This window comes from Chanodichthys erythropterus, chromosome 9, assembly GCF_024489055.1.
Source record: "Chanodichthys erythropterus isolate Z2021 chromosome 9, ASM2448905v1, whole genome shotgun sequence".
Taxonomy (NCBI): domain Eukaryota; kingdom Metazoa; phylum Chordata; class Actinopteri; order Cypriniformes; family Xenocyprididae; genus Chanodichthys; species Chanodichthys erythropterus.
In genome coordinates, this window is record NC_090229.1 from 35,629,529 (window position 1) to 35,655,024 (window position 25,496).

At 35.8% G+C, this 25,496-nt stretch overlaps 2 protein-coding genes across 4 annotated transcripts in view; one reads left to right on the forward strand and one right to left on the reverse strand.

The window, feature by feature from the left end:
- The window catches only part of LOC137026493 (periplakin-like), a 39,492-nt gene extending 29,926 nt beyond the window's left edge, over positions 1–9,566 (forward strand). The window contains exons 18-19 of the mRNA XM_067393846.1: positions 543–613; positions 6,651–9,566. Coding sequence (XP_067249947.1) covers positions 543–598 — 56 coding nt within the window. The 3' untranslated portion in view covers positions 599–613; positions 6,651–9,566. The remainder of the gene's footprint in view (positions 1–542; positions 614–6,650) is intronic.
- On the reverse strand, positions 564–24,189 carry slc25a37 (solute carrier family 25 member 37). Of its 3 annotated transcripts, none has more exons than XM_067395452.1 (4): positions 21,495–21,597; positions 11,194–11,422; positions 9,576–9,632; positions 564–5,001 (listed from the first exon to the last, which is right to left on the reverse strand). In XM_067395452.1, exons 2-4 carry the CDS (start codon positions 11,414–11,416, stop codon positions 4,454–4,456), a joined length of 828 nt encoding a protein of 275 aa, XP_067251553.1. In that variant the 5' UTR covers positions 11,417–11,422; positions 21,495–21,597; the 3' UTR covers positions 564–4,453. The 3 variants fall into 3 exon arrangements, with proteins under 3 accessions (XP_067251553.1, XP_067251552.1, XP_067251550.1); XM_067395451.1 differs by lacking the exon at positions 21,495–21,597 and adding an exon at positions 21,157–21,449; XM_067395449.1 differs by lacking the exon at positions 21,495–21,597 and adding an exon at positions 23,842–24,189 and having other exon boundaries at positions 565–5,001.
- Positions 24,190–25,496: the final 1,307 nt, after the last annotated feature.

The following is a 25,496-nucleotide window of genomic DNA, read 5'->3' on the forward strand; positions in this document are numbered from 1 at the left end:
TTAGGTCGTATGGATAATTTATAGAGCCTAGGAATTTGCATATTAAATATTATACAGTATTACACAATATATTCATAAATAGGCATTATATTTCATGTTCAACAAAATTTTACAAAGAATGTTTGCTTTAAGTTATGAGAGAATAAATGTTTTAAAAATCTGGCTATAATGTTGAAATATGCATTGGCAAACAAGTATTCTGTTTTAAATGGATTTATACACCCAAACGAGCAACATATCCTGGGAGATACAAACATTTATATTTTTTTTCCACAGGAAAATCATTTTAATGTCTTTTTGGTGATCAAAGATGAATTATTAAATGATAAAATGATTAATATTTTATATTTTAAAATAGCTTCACACTGCTGCAATTACCCCTAAATATGACAGCATCACCTACTATAAAATCATGTCATAAGGGGCCAGGGGTTATGATATTACATTTTAAAACATAAGCCAAAGAAATTCATTAAAATAGAAAAAAATATATTAATATTTAAATTATTTTTGTATTTCTGAATTTAATTTTTTATTAACAGGTCATAAAATGAGCTTCACAATCAATCAACTCAACCAGGAGAATATGCCTTCATAATACATTCATACAATGGTACAAACTTCATTTTACTGAATAAAGACACACGTCATTTAATCATTGTGCATTTTATTTCAGCTCCAGTGTTCCAAACTGTAGCAGCATTTCCACCTATCAGTTTGAGTCTACATCTTTCATTTTCATTGCAGTAAAAAAAAAAAAAAAAATTTGCGTACACTAGATGGCACTATCTTTATTAAAATCCTCCCACTTCTTCTACAATGTGCGCATAAAGCGGCCAAGACATGAATGTGTTCATGTTGCATATTGAGAGTGGCAATACTGCAGCACTTCTTTACTGCAATAATAATCTGGCAGATGTCAGGATAAGACATCGATACATCTGTTTTCTCAAAGCATGGTACATAGTGATGATCATCAGTAAGACATGCAAGATCAACATACACAGACCGAAAGGAATGTTGTTAATATTCGACCTAAATGCAAAAATGAAATACGATTCAAAACTGAGTCAAATACAATGTGTATTTTAAAACTAGTTTTGCAGAGCAATTACAGATACAAAGCATTCAAAAATGCTGGTCCCAGAGGAAACAAACCCATGGGGTTTCCACCGTACAACATGGAGCCAAAGGTTAACGGAAATTCGTCCTTGGTCAATCAAACAAAAGGCTTTGTGTGGCCCATTATGACTAATATCACCACATCCATCTTCTCAGTCGTAACGAACAGATACGCATCCTAAAAAAGTCAAACTTAAACACATCTCTCTATAAATCTCAACACCTCAAACGCTAACATCATTGTTCCCCAATGCGACATATTAAAAGGGTGACTAATGAAATGTCTAAGTTAGATATATATATAAAGCTATACTGTAATGGTAATGTAGTGAGTGAACGAGTCAATTTCTTTGGTTTCTAGATGCTAGTTGATAAAGTGGTCTGGAAACAAACAAGCAACTGAAGCACTAAACCAATAAGCATTTAATCAAAGGCAAACAAACAAAAATCTCATTGGACCGACGTTACGGAATGTCCAACCCTTCAGAGCTGAAACAAACAGAAGGCTGAGGACAAAAGTCCAAGGGAACAGGAAGTGAGAGAGGACACAGGAAAGGCACGGACCACACAGAACACAGCTAGCTGAACCAGTCAGCTCATAGTAAAACCAGAAACCCTCTCACACACCGTCCCATGTGCTGATGGGAATCTGCACAGGTTACAGAGATGCGGCGAATCCTCTTATGAACACTAGCTGATGAACGCTAGCATGAAGAGGCAAATAAAACACTGGCGCTGTGATATCTAAGGCTGCAGGATGCTTTTGGTGTGCGTTTCATCTGTTGCTCCAATAACAGGACGTCCTGCATACATGCATCATCTCAATCAAGAGCTAAAAGTCAAATAAAATATATTCAAATTCAAATCAGAGTTGTCAAAACAAACAACTCTTACAAATACTATACACTATTTACAAATATATTCCTGCACTCGCTTGACTATTGTGCGTGATTCCAGTGCAAATCCCTCACAGACCTTAAGAGCATGTCGTTTGCTGGGAACGAAAACTATAAAACCGACATATTGGGCTTCATTCAAGAAATTGAAGCATTACGAAAATGGTCAATTTAAATTCTGTCATTCACCCACATGTCATTATTTGTCCATCCATTTGAAGTCCACTCAACAAAAATTTCATAAAGACATCCACATGAATCAAGCACTTTGATCCAAATCTTCTGATCAAATATGGTAAACGGAACAAACCTCATTGGCTCTCGCACGTCAAGCAATCGCGTTTGAGCTTCCGTTGACCATATTTGACGTGCTCTATGTGTGTGCGTTCATCAGTGTTTAGATGTGAATAAAAACCTAAAAATAAAAGCCTATTTTGGATTAAACCTCTACGGGTTACTCATATGATGCGTTTATTAAAGGATTAGTTCACTTTCAAATATAATTTTCCCCATAATTTACTCACACAGTTCTGAAAATGTTGCTTGTGTGGACTTTTAATGGAGATGAAGATGAACAAAAGTCTTAAGGGTTTGGAATGACATGAGAGTGAGTAAATGAGAACATTTTCGGATAAACTATCCCTTTAAATAAAGCTTGAATTTCGAATTTCACGGAGGAGGCTTGATATTCAGAAACTACACCTTCAAATGTCTTTACATCAACCTTGTTTTCATTCGTAACAAATGAAATATGCCATCGACTCTGAGTAAGCTCTATTTCTGGCAAACAAGGCGAGCTCTATTCTGAACGGGTGACTGAATCTGGAGATTCATAAAGAGGCAGAACACAAAAGATATTCACAAACAGCTCAGAAACAGAAACCTGTTCCCAGACTGAAATAGATTGTCAGCTGTAAAACCTCCTATGTAATTCATTAAAGATTCCATTCTGGGTTTGGGATTTCAACTGCAGCTTTAGTGCATGGTCTTACGAGCAGATACACTTCCAAAGCCGCAAAACCCACTGCATAGTCACGTCTCATAATTATATACAAATATATATTTTATATAAATACACTGATGGCAGTTATGCCCTAAAACAATAAAAGAAAATTGTTATCACACAAAAAAACTTATTCATTTCAACTTTCAAATACCACTGCTGAGGTAATTTCAAATACATTAGCAGAGGAATCCATACACCGTGTTTCAGAAGTGCTTTAGTGTGATGAAATCAGGCAATTTGATTCAATTAGTATCCAAATTATTCTTTGGAAATCAAATTTCAATAGTCTACCTTGAAAATGTAAAGTGTAAAATCACATTTGGTTAAGCTAAATGCAGGAAAACTGACTTTTTTCAGGGTATATGACATTTAACTGAATGTGAATGAAAATAACATTATGTCGTAAAAATTGTAGTGGCCAAAAACTTGGGCTGTGAAAAGTACTTACTGTACTTCCATTGCTAACAGCCTCGTTTTATTTGAGACAAATTAAATATAGCGTCTTCCCTGACTAAGAAAAAGATGTTCTTGATAAAACACATCAAGGTTTTAAAAAAGCAGTCTGTCTGATTTAAAACAGTTAGAAACCCAGGCAGCTTTCATAGCTGATTCGGCAATAATAAGACCAGCAATAAAAACTGGTCTGATTATTACACAACAGAATTCAGCAATGCCTTGAATTATTAAAAATAATTACAATAAAAACAAACTCTCCTGAACCCCTGAAAAATGGGAAAGTCCAGAAAAGCCAATAAAATAAAAAAAGGCCTCATGAGTTTGTTTTATCATTGAGATCGGGAAGCTTGTTTCCGCCACTGAATAAAAAATAAAAATGGTAATTGCTACATTTTCCATCTCACAATTCTGATATTTTTCTCACAATTGCGAGTTTAGATCTCACAATTCTGATGTCAGAATTGCGTGATATAAAGTCGCAATTGCATGTTATAAAGTCAGATTTGCGAGACAAACTATAAATTCTGACTTTTCTCAGTCTTGCAAGTTATAAATTATGAAATGAGAATTGAGATAAATGTAGCAATTATCTTTATTTTTATTCAGTGGTGGAAACAACCTTCCATAGTGAGAAGACGGTGTGAGTGCGTATATAAATATAAATGCGAATCCATACACCATCACGCTCAATCATAAATATGTTACATGGGTGAGAATACAAACAAAACATCTACACATCTTTACCTTTCCATTTCCGTCATGTTTACAAGAAACGTTCTGTAGTGTGCAGCGTCCATACATTCTTGTAACAACATTAAACCCTTCCAATAAATTAATAGGTTAGCGACAAACAAAGAAGCTGCTGGAGTGTCTACTGCATATGAAATGAGAATCTACATTCCCCTTCAAACCAAAGGCCTCTTCCAACATCCGCTGATCTTCACACTCACTCTTTGGACTGGATGAACGGGCCTCATGTGGAACTGGCCTTGTGAGCGTCCCTCCCCAGGTCCTGGATGTGCGGCTCGTGATGGGTCAAAAAGTACTTGAAGAACTCATAGACGGACCAGGCGATGGCCGTAGACGGCATCTGATAAATGACCCGAGCTCGGATGCCTTTAAAGAACGCCGGCACGCCGCCCAGCCGGTAAACCGTCCTGAAAGCGTTGACCATGCCGGAGAGGTGTCCGCTAACGTGCGCGGAGCTGAGCGCCACGTTCTCCTGCGTGTTTAACAAGGTCTTACACACGTCTAACGGAGTGGTGATGGCAGCGGACACGGCTCCGGCCGCCGCTCCGGACAGGATGTGCGTTTCAGGCCGGTACTGGCGCTCTGGGTTAAAATGTTCCTGCATGAATTCGTACGTGATGAAGTGAACGGCCTGGAAGGGGATGTTCATGGTCAGCTGAGTGCTGTAGCTGCGGTAGAAGGCGGCCAGTCCTTCTTTGCGACTGACCGTCAGTACGCAGTCGTACAGGCTGCGGTATGGAGAGTTATACATCTGCATCCTCTGCTTCACCACTGACAGAAAAGAAAAAGACTGTATATAAATGTTATATCTTAAAACACCCATTATTTACACAACTCTGAAGAATGCAAATGTGTCTGCTGACTGTACGCTTATTAATAATATCCTGCTCTTCCCAGCTTTGTAATGTCATTGAATAGTGCCCTTCAAAAAGCTTCAAAAAGCACATCCATCCATCATAAAAAAACTCCAGGGGGTTAATAAAGGCCTTCTGAAATAAAGCAATTGGTTTTTGTAAGAAAAATACTCATATTTTAAAACTTTACAAACTATAATCACTGGCTTCTGAAACATACGCACATTCACGGGAGAGTTATGTGGTTTTCGCGAGAGGCGTCTATTCTCATTTGAGCTTACGCTACGCCTACATCATACACTGGGTCAGAGGTCACCCGTCCAGTGGAACTCGACTCTCTCTTGAATATGCGTATGGTGGTTGCCGGAAGCCAGTGATTATAAAGTTTTAAATATGGATATTTTTCTTACAAAAATGCATCGCTTCACTTCAGAAGGCATTTATTAAAGGGAATTCCTTATTTAAAACTTTATAAAGTAATATAAAGTAATACTGTACATATTGTAGCATAGTACGTTATGTCATTGTGTATGTCATAGAAGTTAACTCTTTTTGGACATACAGCACAGTCCAAAAGTTTGGAACCACTAAGATTTTTAATGTTTTTAAAAGAAGTTTCGTCTGCTCACCAAGGATACATTTATTTAATTAAAAATACAGTAAAAAAAACAGTAATATTGTGAAATATTATTACAATTTAAAATAACTGTGTACTATTTAAATATATTTGACAAAGTAATTTATTCCTGTGATCAAAGCTGAATTTTCAGCATCATTACTCCAGTCTTCAGTGTCACATGATCCTTCAGAAATCATTCTAATATGATGATTTGATGCTCAATAAACATTTATGAATATTGTCAATATTAAAAACAGTTGTGTACTTTTATTTTGGGATTCCTTGATGAATAGAAAGTTCAAAAGAACAGCATTTATCTGAAATACAAAGCTTCTGTAGCATTATACACTACCGTTCAAAAGTTTGGGGTCAGTAATAATTTTTTTTTTTTTTTTTTTTTTTTTTTTTTTAAGAAATGAAAGAAATGAATACTTTTATTCAGCAAGGATGCATTAAATCAATCAAAAGTGGCAGTAAAGACATTTATAATGTTACAAAAGATTAGATTTCAGATAAACACTGTTCTTTTGAACTTTCTATTCATCAAATAATCCTGAAAAAAAATATTGTACACAAATATTTTGTACAATTGTACACATTAAATGTTTCTTGAACAAGACTGGAGTAACGATGCTGAAAATTCAGCTTTGCATCACAGGAATAAATTACTTTGTCAAATATATTTAAATAGTACACAGTTATTTTAAATTGTAATAATATTTCACAATATTACTGTTTTTACTGTATTTTTAATTAAAAAAATGTAGCCTTGGTGAGCAGACGAAACTTTTAAAAAACATTAAAAATCTTAGTGGTTCCAAACTTTTGGACTGTACTGTACGTCGAATGCATATGGCTGTTGCTCCGGAAGCTTGTTATTTTACTTTATAGTTTACAAGTTTTAAATAAGGATTTTTGTCTTACACAAATGCATTGATTTGTTTCAGAAGGCCTTTATTAACCCCCTGGAGCCACGAGGACTAAGTTTGATAATTGATGGATGCACTTTTTTGGACTTCAAAAACTCCCATTATAAAGCTTGGGTGAGCCAGAATATTTTTAATATAACTGATTGTGTTTGGCTGAAAGAAGAAAGTCATATACACCTATGATGACTTAAGGAGGAGTAAATTATGGGGTAATTTTCATTTCTGAGTGAACTAACCCTTTATCCCACTGGAGTCATATGGATTACTTTTATGATGGATGGATGCGCATTTTGGAGCTTCAGAAACTTGGGCGCCATTCAATCCCATTACAAAGCTGGAAGGGGCAAGGATATTATGTGATATAACTCTGATTGTGTTCAGCTGAAAAAGGAAGTCATATTCACAAAGGATGGCTTGAGGGTGAGTAAATTATGGATTTTAAAAAATATCAAAAAATTGTGTTTTTGTCAACTGAATGTTTTTTTATTTTCAGGAACACGTTTCATCAGCTAAACAACTGGATTGTAAAAAAGCAGTAAAATGCATTGAACACACTGTACTTCTATCCCTCACAGCCTCATTTTCATTCATGTCAAAAATAAATTGCAAAATAACAGTTCAAAATAAGAGTCCCTATGTATTTTGGGCTTGTTTATAATTAAAAATCCTGCATTATGCATATTTTTGTCTGGTTATTATTGGTTGCAAAATAATCTTTACCAGTCATTTGATTCAATGTTTAGAGTATACATAATATATTATAAACATATTCCATAATTTTGAAATAAATACAGTTTGTAGCAGAAAAAAAAAAAAAAAAAGTGTATCCCTTTATTAAGAAAAAAAAAAATTTAATACCCTTTCATTTAACCCCTAAAATTCTTTATGCATGCCTACATTTTTCAAATTAGGAGCAAAGGTGCTCCTTGGGGAAAAAAAGTAAACATCAAGTCGTGGTAAACCTTCAGACAGGTCTGTGTTGTCACTGTGATGGGAGGTAACACCACAGACACTAGTGCTTGGCTATTGTTTTATTATATGAACCGTTCTGGTTGGCTGTTTCACAGAAGTAGCCTCTACTGACAGCCTTATCAAAAGATGCACATTTTGTGTTTTGTGTAAATATTTTGTGAAATTCTGAATTATTTTTTTATCATGTCTACTAGTATTATACTGAAATCAGCCATTAAAAACTCACATTAGTCAACCATAGGGTGCTGCAGGGATTACATAATCTGTAGGCCAAAACCTGACACTTCCTGATTTTCATGGGGGTTTTTTTATGACATAAAATACATCAGTAGTACCCATTTATGATTTTTTAAGCTTTTACTCATCTTGAAAAAAGTGGTTGCTAACAAGTGTCTAAATGGGACTACAGAGTTTCCAGATTGGTCTACAAAAATACGTCATCACTGTAGGCATGTGACGGTATCAAATTTTCATGTTGCAATTAATTGATAAAGCTTTTATCACGGTATACGGTATTATCACGATATTAAAATAAGTTGCAAAACCATTTTTGTCATAGTTTAACAGGTTTAAGAACTCTTTTTGTAATAAAACAAAAACAACTCTGACTGAAAAACAGATTAAAATGCAAAAGAATTAGGCTATAACGAACAACAGATAACACTTTACTCTGTTTAATGCATTAACTAAGATTGAGCAATAGCTACATTTGTTACAGAAAGTGTTTTGTTAATGTTAGTTTAGAAACACAACTGATCATTGTTAGTTTTATCTCAGGTCCATTAAATAAGTTATTTTGATTTTAGTAATGTTATTAAATAGTAACTAAGAAATTAACATTAATTAATAATAATTGATACTTTATACGTATTTTTATTGTCAGTTTAGTGATAATGAATTAACATGTTAACTAATGAAGCTGTATGTTTTCAAAGTTTTACTGAACAATAACAAATAATCACAACATTTCTAATTAGTGCATGTTGTAGTCCAGATTAAAATATAAAAATGTTTAGGTTTGAAAATAAACATCCTTTTAAGTCTTTTTTAAGTATTCAGTATTTGGTACTGTGATGAACAACACTGAGATTACAAAAAAATTATTGGCTGTTTGAAGCATTTTAAAAACTTCACTAGCGCAGTTACTTTGTTTGCATGGTTTCCGTGGTAACCGCTGCACGCTGCTGTTCCATCAGCGCCCTCTGCTGTCAGAGAGTGAACGTGCACTTTCATTCAGCCCATCTCCTTCACTGGTTCCGCCATGTGCTTCTCGTGCACGTTGGGATTGTTTACATCTGAGCACGTGACCTTTTGACGCAGAATACAGCGGTGTTGTGCAATTTATAGGTAAATAAAGGTAAATAGTGTGCATAGTGTGCATACTGATGGGTAAAGTATTCTTAATTGCCTTATAAAAAAGTAATAATTGGTAATAAATTATTATTTACGGTATTCTGAAGTGCCGACGATTACAATATTGTGCATATTCATTATCGTGATTCATCGCATTACCGAATATCGGCACAAGTCACTGCAGTGATCTATTAAAAGGCAGTAACACACATCAACATTAAAAGAGTTTCTTCACAAAGACCACACACAGCCAAACTGTTTAAATGTAATTATTGTAGTTAAATTTTCAACTTACTACAAACGTTTCTCTTTTCCATGCTCATTAAAATGCAAATGAACTGTATTATTAATTATGTATACAACATCGTGAACATGAAATGCATTATTAAATTATTTAAATACTAACTTAAGTTCTTCTAGTAAATTCTTTTTGGGAATCCCTGGCATAAATGTTTGGGAATCTCTGGATAAAAACTAAAATTATTATTGATGAAAGTGGAATTTCTTGGGCATAGTTTGCAACAAGTTTTCTTTGAATGACCCCCCCAACATATTACAGTAAACTCATAACAGTATAAAGATTTATTATTAATAGTATTGACAGTGGAAGAAGAATACCTTCTGCTGGGTTCATGACTGCATCATGGAGGACGGTAGCAACACTTCCTGCCACACCTGAAGTGGAGAAAATAAAAAACACTACGTACATCACCATATCCAGTGACAACATGAGAAAAAACAGAGGAACAGAAACTCATAAGCTACATTTACAATGTCCTATTTTCCAGACAAGAGGGCACTCCACTTTCCCTTCCATTTCCCAAAATCAACCCTGAACCTTTTAATAGGGATGCACCGATCCTGTGCTCGTGTACTCATACTCCAACTCATTAAAACGCTCCGATACCAACAACCGATACCACACGGCGTGTACAGTACAGTGCTTGTGACAAAGAAACACCAAAAACAGAGCAAACAGAGAGCAGAATGGATATCTCAGAGGATGTATATGTTAAACAAATTAAATATTTAAGCCTATATAGCTGCTGTGTGTGATATTAATGTTAACCGACAGTAAAAAGAGAAAGACGTTATGACGAGTGGTTCCCTACAAGAAGTTTACTGTGTGCAAACACCCGAAGCGCGCACCCAGAAAGCTGCTTCTCAGACAGCACTTGAATACTGCATTCAATTCTCTTTCACATCTTCTTGCGCTTGAACTGATGAATTCACACAAAATTGTTTAAAAACACCCGTCTTTGCGAGTATCTTTGTGTTTTTTTTACAAAACATTGTGGGTATTTGACAGTTTAAGCACAATAACACGTGAAAGAGAACTTAGTTTAATACTCACAGGACGCGCCGTCTGACAGCCAGCTTTCTGTGCGTGTGCTTCAGGTGGGTGCGCTCAGAAAACCATATATCAGAAGTTTAGACTGATATGGCATTTATACGCATGCAGATAATAACCTTCATAATGATAAAGAACTGCAATGTCACATGAGTGTGGCCACAATAGAGATAATCAAAACCAAACAGATGTTTTAGTTTTTGGCAGAGCATCTGAGGCACAAGCTGTAGGCTCCGCCCTCTTCTGGAAAGCGGGGGAGGCGAGCAGCATCTCATTTCCACTTAAAGATACAAGCACGAAAACATCATGTTTTTCCTTTCACTCAAAAATGGGCATTTACAACATTGTGTAATAAATGATCTGTGGGGTATTTTGAGCTGAAACTTCACAGACACACTCTGGAGACACCAGAGACTTATATTACATCTTGTGAAAGGGGCATAATAGGTCTCCTTTAAATCAAAGATAAAATATGACAGAGCAATAGAATGAACAGTGAAAATAACAGGCTTGTACAATACATTTTCACATGCATAATTAAGCATGAAAATAACTGATGGAAATATATATATATATATATATATACACACACACATACATATATATATACATATATATACATATATATATACATATATATATATTTGTTAAACAAATTAAATCAACGAATATGATTCATATTCTTTTGGTTTCTCTACTTAACATATTTAAAAATTACAAATGCAGTGAAAATACAGGTATCGGAAAATACCCAAAAATTATCTGTATCGGCCCCGTTCTGGAAAAATTTCAAATTGTAAACCCTCGATCTATGGCTCTTGGGTTCTAAAATCAGAAATCCATGGACATTCATTAAGATATCAGGAAATTAACCCCTTCTCCTACCGTTAGCAATGTGGCTGTTGCCACCATTCTGTATGATGTCACTAAGGCTGCGCTTGATTCGCTCGTAGCAGGCGAAATAGAGTGCGTGGGCGGGGCCGGCCCCCAGCACAGTGATATTGAGGCCCCTCAAGGGCCGAAGGACGCCCTCGGTCCGCACAATCCTCTTGAGCGCTCCGTACACGCTACGGTACTGAGCCTTTGGGTCCGGCTGTAAACTCTGCATACGTGTCTAAGAACAGAAAGAGAGCAGCATTTAGGGATATCAAACATAAAAAAAATAATAATATCTGATATGCAAAGAAACAAAATATATATTTACAAACAGGAACAAGACCAAATCATGAAGATCAGTTCTAGTTTCTTGTATTCTGATATCATAATGTTTTAACAAATTCCACAAAAAATAGATAATTTACAGAGACCCCTAAAAATAGATATTTTGTGACAAAAACAAAAAGGATAGTTAAATTGTTAACAAAAAAGGGAAGGAAATACCAACAATATGTAGGCAGAGATAGAAGCGTCCATCTTTCTGCTTACCCAACATTCAGCTCAGTTATAAAAACATGCTTTGTTTAATGTGAATGATTTGGCACGAATCATCATAACACGCACACACACAGACTGAGTGGCACAGGGCTTGGTTTAGCTGAGCCAGACTTCTGACTCTCAGAATAAAGCCCGATTCACACACTGCAGCTTATTCTGGCCGAAAAACGCCTGCTCAGACATGACGAGACGGTCTGAGCAACAAAGAAAAAATGACCACCAAGTTTTTAGCAGTGAATACTACTGAAGGGAGTATTAGGCCTCCCACATTTTTGATGCAAGCATTTCGAAAATCATTTTGATTCAGAACAACTGGCTAATGAATGATTCAGAACATCATTTGTGAACCACTGAAAAGAGCTCACTTAACTGAACAATTCACTTTCACAAATCACAAACAGTATATGGCTTGAGCATATTTTCTCTCTTCAATATGTAACCTTTGAAATATTTTAAACCATTTTTAACAAAAAAGGAGATCTTGATTGCAATTGCAACACACATATGATGCATGATGATGAAGTGAAAGAGTCACTTAAGGATACAGTCCATGTGAAACAAGTTTAATCTTGTAAATAACCCAAAACATCCCCCCCCCATTAAATTCTGCCACTTAAACCCAAATCCTAGACACACCAGTGTGACCGGTTACGGCTTACTTTGAACAAGATATTATTACAGCTAATCAAAAGGGTTTAATTAGCACTTCTTTAACAAGAAAACTAGACAAACACCCAGATAAGTTTTAAAACTATTCAATATTAAACCCGTCATCAAACCACAGCAGCAGCTAGCCGGATAACAGAGATCTCCCAGAAAACAGCAGGGAAGATGAGTTGTGTGGAAAATTCTGATCCATTTCAAACACTTCTGTAAAAGAAATCTGAGCACATGCTTGATAATAACAACAAGAAAAGCGATGTCTTAATTACTAATCTGTTTTATGAATATTTTTAAGTGCATTCTGAAGGGCTTTCGCAAATGAAAAGCAGAAGAATGGGCAAATATGCCACAGAAAACATTGAGCCTGTGTAGTTTCCTCAAATTGAGTTAAGAAAGACACATAATGCCACAAAAATATATGTTTGAAACTCCAAACCTCAATAAGTTACACTTCCTCTGAGACTCAAATAGGGACTTACACTGCCTTCGCATGCCATTGGAATTATCGTAAATAGGAGTCGGAAATTGGACACGAATGCCCTCTCAAGTACCTACTACTGGGAAACTCAGAGATAATTTAAATACCAGAGTTTCCCAGTTGGGCATGCCATAAACCTTAAACATGGCGGAGGGGAGAACGATTGCAGCTGTGACTGCTATACTTTATTAGCTTTTTCCCACAACAGCTACATCGCCTTGTCTTGTTGCTAAAGTAATGCATATTTACATATATAAATAACCATTTGATGTATATTGAATGTTTTATATACCACAAAAATAGCATGCTTTTGCCTGAAATTCCAGAAATGTCAGCAAGCTATCTAGTGTGGTCGATGTTTACATGGTTGTCAACGAATGGGGCGCTACATTTTATTTAAAAAAGCTACCATTTGACCAGCACTTTCCAAACTACAGGAGCGATGCCCCAGCACTTTAGGCAACAGAGCGGTGGAACTATGACACATTTGTGTAGCCCAAAAAAAAATGTTGTTCCTGACAGGTAAAATTATGTTGGACCCTTCTCATATTTTATATGAGGAATATCAACTTTTGCCATCAAACAGAAGACTAAGAGTACCATATGCTATGAATAGATTAAGGAACTCATTTGTTCATCAGTCTGAATGGATGGGATTTATATGTGATGCACTGGAGCTGGATGTTTTTTGTTTGTCTTTTGAAGTGTGATGTGAATTAAAGTGAGACAGTAAAAGCTTGCTGGATGCAATTTTGGAAGAAATTCCAACAATAAAGTGAAACTGAATTAATTTGAAAACCCAGAAGCGATTTAGCATTTTAACACTTCTAGTTCCATCATCTAAAAGTCAATGGGTTTTTGGTTAAATGGCTGAAATAAGGTCTGTGGTAACAAGCTCAAGATATTTTCACCTTTTATTCTACGACATAGAATACATCAGAATTAACCTACCCGTGATTTTTTTTAAGCTGTTAAATGTCTTGAAAATGACAAGTGGTTTAATCGGACAATAGAGGATGTTGGCGACATTAAACGTCATCACACCGAACAGATAGCTTAGCCTACTTTTATGTTATACTTATAACTTCAAATTCAAACTTTAAGGGAAACATCTTTAGATAAAGACTGAAAGAGTTGTTGGAAGCTTAGTGTTGGTGACGTTGAAACTGTGCGACCGTGGTGTAGTTCGTTTATAGCCTACCTTTTAGCTTTTCGTTTCAGGCGACTGCATTTAGGCTTCGAAATTCATAAAAGTTGTGTTCATCTGTGAAAATTATCTTGACATGCAAGTATCAAACTTCTGTTGATCAAAGAACTTATTTTTTGGATAATCCAAAAAACTATGGGAAAATCCCATTGGGTTTTTCTTGAGGGAACCAGCGTGATGCTAACTGCCGATCAGCCTACAAAGTCAGACTTGACTCTGACCAATCAAAACCAAATAGAAACTTCCGGTTCAGCTGGGGGCAGGGCAATTAATAGTTAAAGCACTCACTGGTGCTTAACAGGAGCTGAGTCCAAAAACTTGCCTTTCTGCCTTATCAAGCAACGATTCTGCAGGCAGCGTTTGCGCATGAAGGCATCTCACAGAACCTTATTTCAGACAGACTTCTAAGGCAGCATAACGTTTAATGATCTACAGCAAAATAGAGAAAGCTTTGGTGATAATTATGCAAACATTTAGTTAATTGTAATTACATCAGAAGTGTAAAAATGTTCATCAAAACGTACATTTACACAAACTTTCAGATGGTAACTTTATTTTTTAGCTCAACTGTCACAGAATGGAAAGCACAGGTTTGTGGGATATCAAAGGCAGTGAAGGATACATCTATGCTGCTTTCAAAAATTTATCAGATGACGGTATCTCAGGAGACAGGAAGTGAAGCAAACATTGGATTTGGACGTGTCTTGATGACTTCCTGTTTTGGAATGCGTCCTCCGAAGGCAGCATTTTCCAGTTTTTGGACGCAGTCAGTATTAGCATATGAGCATAGCTGGTTTTCACTTAAAATATCGAAATGCTAGTTATACTTTTTTTATATTTTATATTGTTATTTTTTTCACAGCTGAAATGAGTCATACCACTGACTTTACCAGAGCAGCTGAAGTGAATACGCAAGAAAACCCTCATTCAGGCACGAATTTATTGCATGGATGGAAAAATAACGTAATGTAAGAGTTTAAAATTCATATGCTCAGTTCAAATGAATCAAAGTTTCAAAGTAAATATAGTTAAGAATAATTAACAGATTTCAAATACCAGTGAAGACACCATGAGCCAGAGAAAGAGAACAAAGAGGGCAGTGCCTTCCTTGAAAAGGAGTCTTATAACATGGAACTGGATACAGAAATGTTTTTCTCGCATCATTTGAAGTTTCTTTCTACTGGCTTTATGCAGTAGATAAGGTGACATTATATGAATGCTTAAACTGAACTGGTCACTATCAAACGTCTGTGGGGGCAGGTGGGACGTGACAGTCCCGACAGGAATGTGTGTGTGTGTGTGTGTGCATAACTGTCTGTTAATCAACCCGTCCCAAATGCAAGAGACACTCTTGCACATTCACACCCTTCTGGATGTGTGAGATTACGACCTCTGCCCCGGCACACCCATTCTACACTGATTACTGGAGTTACCGCAGGCTGCCTGAACATTTAGGTCAGCTAAACTTTCACCTGCCACTAAAACCAAAACTATAGTTTATAGCATACATATTCATATATAATAGCTGTCAAGAGAGAATGATCTAAATAAAGACAATATAAATAATTTAATATGCAAATCGGCCATATACCATTTTAAAAAATGGATAAGCTGGTGGGCTAAATTCACATACATACTTACATAACCAGTAATATTATAATAATATTGTTTACTGTATTTTGTTCAAATAAATGCAGCCTTGGTGAGTATAAGGGACTATTTAAAAAATATATATATTTTTTTTTTATCTTACTGACCCTAAACTTTTGAACAGCAGTGTTGATATATAATGATATATTATATTCACGTGGAGCAAGGGAATACAAATCAATCTTTATTACCAAAAAAAAAAAACATTTTTATCATGATTCTATGCGTTTACAACACTACTTTTCAAAAACTATGGTTAATAAGCAATAACTATGGAAAATTTTCAAAATTAGAAAGCAGAATCAAGAAGAGCTTTAAAGTCAGAGTTATGGGCTGAGATATTAAAAGTAAAATTTCTTTGGTTCTAGTGATATTAGAAAAAAATACATAAAATGAATGCTGTTATAATTTGCCTTAAAACATTGCAACATATGCCTATAAATTCTGATAGTTGGGATCACATATGGTATAAATTATGCATTATTATCGCTAATTACATGTATTTATGCAATACAATTACAAAAATAATAGTAATAAAATAAATATTAAGATCTATATAAGTTTGTGGCACCAATGCCACTTCTATTAAACATTAGTCTGGCGGTTAAACTCAAACATCAAAGTAAACATTAACAGTTTCAATCTTTACTTTATGCAATGCACAAAGAGCACAAAGCTTGGGTTGTGCATAAGACGGACAAAGAAGTGGATCATTTGCGTTATTGTAATGTGTTTATTTTGGGTCAGTGTATGGAGAGGAAAACACTGTCATTCCTCTTGTTTCTCTATTCTGGTTCTTCTAGTATTGCTGCATCTCTCTGAATCACCGTCTGCCTCTTACTGTACATGCATATAATTTACAATATTAGCAAACACTGGCATACAGAACCATGTGATCCCTTAAAAAACTTTCAGTCACACAGTGACAAACAAAGACACATCCATAAGGGAAATATCCGGAAAGGTCTTCCAGAGGCATGAGATTTAGGCTATTCTTGAGTTTCATTCAATAATTAAATGTGGAAAAAATACAGATTACGAACACATTTAAGTGGGCGTTAAAGACTACATTAAATGATAGTCACAATACATTAATCTTCCATAAAATAAAATATTCTGTCGGAAAAAAATGTTGGGCAGAACATGACACTGACTGAAACGGGAGAAAAGGTGTGATATATTTGCTGAAACAAAGTAAATATTATATTGCGACATGAAAACAATTCCATCAGATGACTTGAATCGCTCTATTTGGAAATAATGAAACATTCTAGAATGATTGGGGTGATTTTGTAGGTAAGTGAATCTGCATGGAAAATAAACTAATTACAAGCATAGATAAATACAATAAAACAAAGATAAATTAATGTGATTTATTCAGGGGAAGAAATTGAATAGTCAAGTGTAAAATAACACTGCATAGTCTTCACTGTATAAATGAAATATAATAAATTTTTGTTAAAGCAACAAAAATGATTTTATCTTTGTATTTTGTTGTTTAACATTAAAGACACAGAAAGCAGCAGGTTTATTAGGCTGCTGTCACTTTAAGACCAAATGCACGGATCCAATACGCATTTTCTTTCTCAACTGTTTACGTTTACGTAAGCCATAAGTGTTACGAGGATCCTCAACAAGACAGGAATTTTGACATAATTGTGCGTGTATGTTTCCATTCAAGCACAAATATATGCTAAAGAGATATTAACATAATGTGCGCACAGGAAACAGTGTGTGTGTACTGAATTGAGTTCTCTTTTGTGTCTTCTTATGCTTGAATGGTTTAAAATCACTTGAACGTTTAAACTGAAAAGACCTAAAACACGTGCAAATGAATGAAAATGTTCATTCTATGATGGTTAAACTTTGCAATTAATCAGAGAATCCCATGTGTTTCGAACCGTGATGCCTGGTCTGTACAACTATGATCCCTATTCTTGACATCAAATATCCGGTGATGTGACTATCACAGATGCGCACAACGCGATATTGATGCTAAAACGATAAATCGTACAACCCTAGTAAATATGAAAAACGGTATACCGGTACTACGGTAAGCTTAAGCTTCAAAATACTGGTGATGTTATTGTATTTTTTAAACGGTAGTATCGTCAGTACCATTGTATGTGCGGCAGGTACACTATTTAAAACGTTAACTTGGTTCATTTCGTAGATTTGAATTATAAATGAACAGTACTGCATGGTATCGTGGTATAGTATTGCAAGACGTTTTTATGGTTTCGTGACAACACTAACACCATGTGCACCATTCTCATTTTCTAAGTGCGTGAATGATCAGATAGATACAGGGAGTGTGTGTGTGTGTGAGTAAAGGTCATGTATGGAAAAGCAAGACTGTGTCAGCCAAGTGTCCTGAAATGTTCCTCAGAGGTGCTTCAAGGAAGTGACAAACCTTGTTACAGCTGGCAAGTCCCCCAGAATTTCTCACACACTGGAAATTCCTGTTTTACTGAACAGCCTGAATCATTACAACACTACAGCCTGACTTACTACAAACACATGTGCTCCGGTAACTGAATTGCAACATCATGTATGGTTAGATGTTTCAACATTACATTTGATTTTGTGTTCAAAACATGTCAGCTTTAAAGTAGCTAATAAAAATAATCAACACATCCATCGCTAACACAAATCTCAGTTTCCCTTGTTTCTGAAGACACACTTTCTTTCTAGCAGACAAAAGCTTAGAGGAAGTATTTTAAGCTAATCTCTTTCTGGATGCTTGACAAATGATTTACAGGCCTGTTGCACACCACAAATCATTAAAAGCTTTACACCTTATCTTCTGTTAGAGTGTTAGAGGGATGATGATATCTTCTTTTATAATTCTGATCTCAAATTTAATTTAATTCATCTTTACAAAAATAAGACATTGAATGTGTTTTGCAAGATTTAACTCGTGCTGTATTCTTGAGAAAAATTAAACGGTAGATAACGTAAAGCTGGATTTGATTGACTCAAATAGTCTATGTTGTGATAGTATTGGGGTCACTGACACATTAAAGTGTATACGGTAAAGTAAAGGAAGACTAAAATAAGGAAGGAAAGATTTATTTTAAAACATGCCAATTTCCTTGAAATGCACTCTTTGTATTCAAATTGGTTTTGAAAAACTTTTATGCCATTTTAAAAGGAAAGTTTCAATTGAATTACTCTAAAGATGTCATGTGGTGTAACCATCAAGTTAAAGGTATTGACATATTTGCACCTCGAATTAAGGCCGTTGATGAATCGAAATCGCAATAAAAAAATCACGATGTGAACATGCTGTTGTCACAGTATTATTACAATATGTTACTGCAGATTTTCAATGCATTCTGGGAAAATATTAGCCTACTGTAAATCTAAATACGGTACTAAATGACCACTTAAAAATAATCAACATCCATGGCTTGGGAATATTTTGGATACAGGAGAGACGATGTATCATAGAACCAGGTAATTTGCAAGACCAGTCAAACTATCATTGTGGCAAAACAGAGTAGGGGCCATTCACACAGAAAACTTTTATCTTGAGCATGCAGTGTCATGTGTGAGATGCTGCCAACGGTTAAAGATGTCCGTCTAGCGCGTTTACGCAGAAAAACAATGGCACATTCTGAAGCAAATGAACAAAAATCAATAATGCAGGCATTTGAGAACTGCATAACATAAGAAAACAGTTCACCAAAGCATAAAGAACTAAGAAAGGTGCCTGAAAATAAACTAAAGCCAAAAAAGGATACAGATTTGGGTTTCAAAATTCTCCCACGATTCTGAATAGACAACTAAAAAAAATTACATGAAACTTACTAGAGGTTCTGACAAAATGTTAATTGCTGCAGTCTATTTTGAAATGTTTCATTAATCTACATGAATTGTTTAAAAAAAAAAAAAAAAAAATCTCTTGAATGAATAATTCAATGACACATACATTTTAACAGTCACTTGTTGCCACCTACTGACGTAACAATGTAATTGATACAATCCTTATTTGAGGTGCCAAGTTACTTTCAAAAGGCGATTTACTCTATTTTGATCCATCAACATCAGTGTTTATACCCAAACTATAAACTTTTATCCCAGTACTTCTGTGATGATATGAATATCGCTGCAACCCACAGACTACAAAAACAACCCGCGGCGACAGTGTAGCCCAATTCCACAGGAAACCCCCCGACCTGGCAACACTGCTTTTTCTGGGTCAGCAGCAGCATCAATGCAGATTTGAATATTCACTGTGATTTTGCCAAAGGTTTAACAGGCACAGGCAAATCGTTGTCATTTAGGAATAAGATTGGTGGGTGCTTGAATCGACATCGCAATGTTTAAACGATTAATTGTGCAGCTAAAGTGTGCAAGGAAATGGTTTCAAAATCATGATTAAAATCAAATAAAATCATGATAGTATTTTTTTCCCAAATCTCACAGCCCTACTTCAAATACATGTGAATGCGCACATCATAATCATTATTTACAGTGTTTTAAATATTGCTTCCGAAGTCATGAATTTTCAAATATCATGATTTTTAATTTATAAATGTCATAGGTTTTAGGGGGGTTGCACCACATGACATTTTACAAACTTAACCATATATGACTATCAAAATTGATTTTAATTTAGAAATTTAAATTATTCTACCATAGAAGAGGTGCATTATTGCATGTATGGAAAGCATATTTAAATACTTCGGCCCAAAAAATTTATTGGTAGTTATAATAGTTAAATAGTTTAGATACATTTCTTTGAAAACATATTGGTCATTTTTTTACTATTCTTAAAAACAGCACATTTTTCTTTGCACTCATGGTTTAGGACAGTTACATCAAAAGAAGTGAAGGGTTATTTCAGATGCAGGGACAATTATATTTTGATTAAAGATTTTTGTTTTGTTTTTTTTAGAATAGCATGCAATGCTTATTTGCAGTGACAACAATAGCAGTTTTGAATTCATGTCTTGAATTTCAAATTCAAAATATGCCTATATGTCACAAATGATTTCTTCTTAAGCCCAAAGTATACTGCACTTTTACGGCGTCCGCGAGGGTCAGCGTTAAGTGCACGTGACGCGATTTTCGACCTCACGTACATGCGAATTTCATTTTTTTTGTAGTAATTAGTTTATCCACAAGGTGGCAACCGTGGCCTGGCGGCGTCGATTCACAAGGTAGTCAAAGAAAAACTGCATAAACAGAACAGAGCGGAACACATGCAAGCTACAGCGACAATGAAGGCCTACATAGACGAGAGATTGTGCGAAGAGGTTAGAAAGTTCACTCATTTGTACAACTCTAGCCCAGATTTGTTTTATACATCATCATGAGAAAGATTCACCCTTTGTACTACTAACGGCATATCCCTCTGTGATCTCTGACCAAGTTTCTTTCTCAGTGTCTGCTGTTGGCTAACACACACCCATGAACACACAAACCAATTACATCCCAGTTCCTTCCAGGTAAAGTCCCGGGCGTCTGGTTCGTTAGGCATCAGAAGCGTCTCTGTGGCTATGTGCTCTCCAGACACGTAGTATGCGGCTCTCAAACGCGTAGCAGCGAGTGAGTGAAATCTGGCAGCCACTAAGGAAACAATGACAATAGCCTACGCAAGTCCCACAGAATAGATGCAGAGAGCAATCTGGCACAGTGACAGATCACTTTCACTCGCAAGTTTCCCAAAAAAGACAAAGTTAGGACACTTTTGTGTCGCCGTAACAAGAGCACCAGTTTGTGAAGAGATAAAGCTAGAATACCTACAATAAGGAACTGGAAGCAAAGGACTGTTTTGTTCAGTGAACTAGCTGGCAGGCTTGCGTTTGAATGAAGTGTTGTTTTAAAGCCGGAGCGAGGCTAGTCCGAAGATTAGCGCTGCACTCGCACACAAAAACACCCTGGCATTTCAACTCAACATCATGAGACAACACTTTGACCTCCGATAACATATGCACAACAAGGCAGAAACAGAAATAACCTTTTGTTCCTGAGAAAATTATTACGTCATGCTGACTTGATATGGATAAATGAAAATTCTGTCATCATTTCCTCACCCTCAAGTTGCTCTAAACCTGTATGAGTTTCTTTGTTCTGCTGAACACAAAGGAAGATATTTTGAAGAATGTTGGTAACCAAACAGTGTCAGGTCCCCAGTGACTTCTATATTTTTTTATTCATACTATAGACGTCAATGGGAACCAGCATGTTTGATTACCAACATTCCTTTGTGTTCAACAGAAAAATAACTCATAAAGGTTTGAAACAACTTAAGGGTGAGGAAATGATGACAATTTTTTTTTTTCCCGGTGAACTATCCCTTTAAGTTAAAACTCATTAATTTCCTCTTTTCAAGGACACTGTGGCCTAGTGGTCAAAGATCTAGTCTGCTAACTAGAAGGTTGTTCACACCCCAGCAAGGGGTGATCCATAAACGACCACCATTATGCTCTTGACACACTTACACCCAGATTAGTCCAGCGTAAACTGTCTCTGTAATAAGGACATAAGCTTTTGAGAAGTACACTTAAGAATACTTTTAGGACTTAAATACTTAAAATACTTAAGTGTGAACTGAATGTAATGTTTTCAGACACCTAATTGCACATGCAATTAAATTAAAAAGAATTGTAGTTTAAGTTTATATCAAACGCAATTAGTTGAACTTGAGTGTTTTTGACACGCTTAAGTATGACTTAATTATATCTGTAAATATAATTTCATAATATCTTCTATTGTTAATATAGAGTTGACAAGTGACAAGCATTTATATTAAACTAAAATACACTTTAGTGTCATTTCTATTAAACGTATTTGAAAAGAAAAATTACAAATTTGCAATTTAGTATATATTTAAAATATATTAACTTTTAATTGTAATATCGAATAACACACTACAATCAATTAAAATCACTAAAATTACAATCAATTACTTCATTAAAGAACAACAAACTATTAATTTGACATTATTACAAAGTGCCCTTTATAAAAATCCACTTAAACATAGTCATGAATGTGTACTCTCTAGGAATGCACGATATATCGGCCACCATATCGGTATCAGCCAATATGTATGCTCATTTGTTATCGTTATCGTCCCAATAAGAAAATTTGGCCGATATATTAAAGCCGATAAATAATGGATTATTTTCTTCAGCTGAGACACTTCAGATGTTTGCCAATATAGTTTTGAATTGCTTGAAATATGATTGAAATCACTTCAAAAAGGAAAACACAGTTAAGTGCAACATGCACAGCACTAGTCTGTCATAAAAGCTACATAATATTATAATGAGAACATTATAATTGTGTGCTTGGGACATGGCTTTTAATGCTGAGACTTTTGTTTTTGTAATCAGGCACTCAAAAATTACATAAAAAATATATATCGGTTTTCAAATATGAAGAATTATTAGTTGAATATTTTTTAGTTGAAATTAAAAACTAATAATTATTAGTTGAAAAAAAAATAATATGAATAATCGGCGCATCAGTAGTACTCTCTTTAATTGTTCATTTATTTCAGTAAAATTATAGTTGTTTTTTTTTAAACTTACTTTTAAGATTTGAAGTGAACTACAAATGCAGTCAATTCCATTAAGCACTTATTTTTCACAATGAACGTCTCTACTAGGTTGATATAATACACAACCAAGATGACTTATGCATGAATTAATGCATACAAAGCATGGGTTTGTTATTGACTTGCAGCAATTACAGTGAGAGTTAAGACACTATTGTAGCACATGGTACTTGTAATAACAGAGTCTAGAGAGAAATATCAGACTTGTTTAGCTGTGAAGGTCACTTGAGCAGCTGTCATTGACGCCTCGACTGGAGCATGCTTTAAACTGCTGTCTGGAGGAGCGATGTAATGTTGTAAAGTGGTAATTCTCGCGTGTCTTAACAGCAAAAAGCATGGCCGACTGTGCTGGTATAACTTGGTTTGTTGTTTTTGACCAATTTGAGAAGGTTTGAGTCATCAAGTGATTTGCAATGCTGCTCTAGCTTAACTTTTGTTTGAAAAGTAAGCTTGTAGGCTACGTTGCGTAAGCTGTACATCACATTTGCCACATGTTAGTGAATGTTTTCATGCTCTGCTGTGTGGAGTTACCTTGACTGAGTCCACGGGGTACATGACTGTGTGCTCCAGCACTCCGGCCACGGCGCCCGCTGTCATGTGCGTGCCCAGGGACGCATGAGCGGGCAAACTCTCGTAATCCTCGTCGCCCTCCGACGATCCGCCGTCGCTTTTCACCTCCGACATTTCCAGACTCGCCAGGACCGTCTGAGTGCGTAACTCCATGCGTGAAGGGCGGCGCTGGAAAGGTTTAAACCCACGGCTGATCCGCAGAGATGTGAAACGGCAACACAAGCGCGCACATTACTACCAACACGACATCGTCATCTCAGCGACGCCGTGATGTCACCGTGACGCAGCGGTCCCGCGACGCATAATGAGAGCGGTAAAGTGTGAAGAGAAGGTGGGGCTCAAAGCTGATGTTACCAATAAAAAATTAAAAGGTCTGGGAAAGTTTTTGTTTGTTTTTGGTGATTCTTCTTTTCAGGAGTGATTTCTACTAACTACTACACATCCTGTTTGCATAGATTAGGAGAAAGAATTAAAGGGATAGTTCACCCTCAAGTTGTTCCAAAGCTGTAGGAGTTTATTTGTTGTGTTGAACACAAAAGATGATATTTTGAAGAATATAGTTAAACCAAACAGTTGATGGACATCAACTGTCTGGTTACCAACATTCTTCAAAATATCTTCTTTTGTGTTCAGCAGATTAAAGAAACTCATACAGGTTTGGAACAACTTGAGGGTGAGTAAACGATGACAGAATTTTAATTTTTGTGTGTGTGTGTGTGTGTGTGTGAATTATCTCTTTAAAGTAACACTCCACTTTTTTTTTTTTTTTTTTTTTTTTTAGCATAGCTTAGCATAGTTCATTGAATCTGATTAGACCGTTAGCATCTCGCTCAAAAATGACCAAAGAGTTTCAAGATTTTTCCGATTTAAAACTTGACTCTTCTGTAGTTAAACTGAAACGTTGCGATTTTCTAGGCCGATATGGCTAGGAACTATACTTCTCATTCAAGGAACTTTGCTGCCGTACCATGGGTGCAGCAGGCACAGTGAGTGATATAGAGTGCCCCAGGGATGACGTGTTTTTGTAGGCCAACCCGGAAGTTAGCGGCGCACGGGTTCCCTCGACTGAAAGCCTATTCATTTTCTCCCATAGACTTTTGGAAAGTCGCAGAAAATAAGCTCTGTGTTTAACAAAGGGTTATGACACGTTTTGTCTATCAAGATAATCTTTACAAGTTAACACAACATTTATAGATTTTGAAGCCTAAATAAAGTCGTCAGATATAAAAGGCTAACAGTAGGCTATAAACGGACTACAGCACACCATGGTCGCGGATCAACGTCGTCACCACCAAGCTTCCTCAAACCTTATTTAGAAAACAACTCTATTTAAAAACATGCTCGCTGATTATGATCTGCGCTGTGTATGAATACTTATCCACTTTTTCATGAGAAATGCTGTCCAAATGTCCCGTTTTTAATGATGACGTCTAAAGTCCCCGCCAAAGGAAGTAGTCCCTTTTAGCAATTTGTTAGCAACCGCCGATGTGAAGACACAGTAAAAGTTAAAAAAAATCACAAGTGGGTTATAACTGGTGTGTTTTATGTCATAGATCAAAACGTGAAAGTATTTAGAGGCTTTGTTAACCACACACCTTATTTCAGGTGATTTAGCA

Coding starts and splice junctions, on each gene's coding strand:
- slc25a37 (XM_067395449.1), bottom strand. CDS start 24,033: ATGGAGTTACGCACTCAGACGGTCCTGGCGAGTCTGGAAATGTCGGAG. Junction 9,633..11,193: donor CAACAGCCACATTGCTAACG/GTAGGAGAAGGG, acceptor TCTCCACTTCAG/GTGTGGCAGGAAGTGTTGCT. Junction 5,002..9,575: donor AGTCATGAACCCAGCAGAAG/GTATTCTTCTTC, acceptor CTTTTCTGTCAG/TGGTGAAGCAGAGGATGCAG.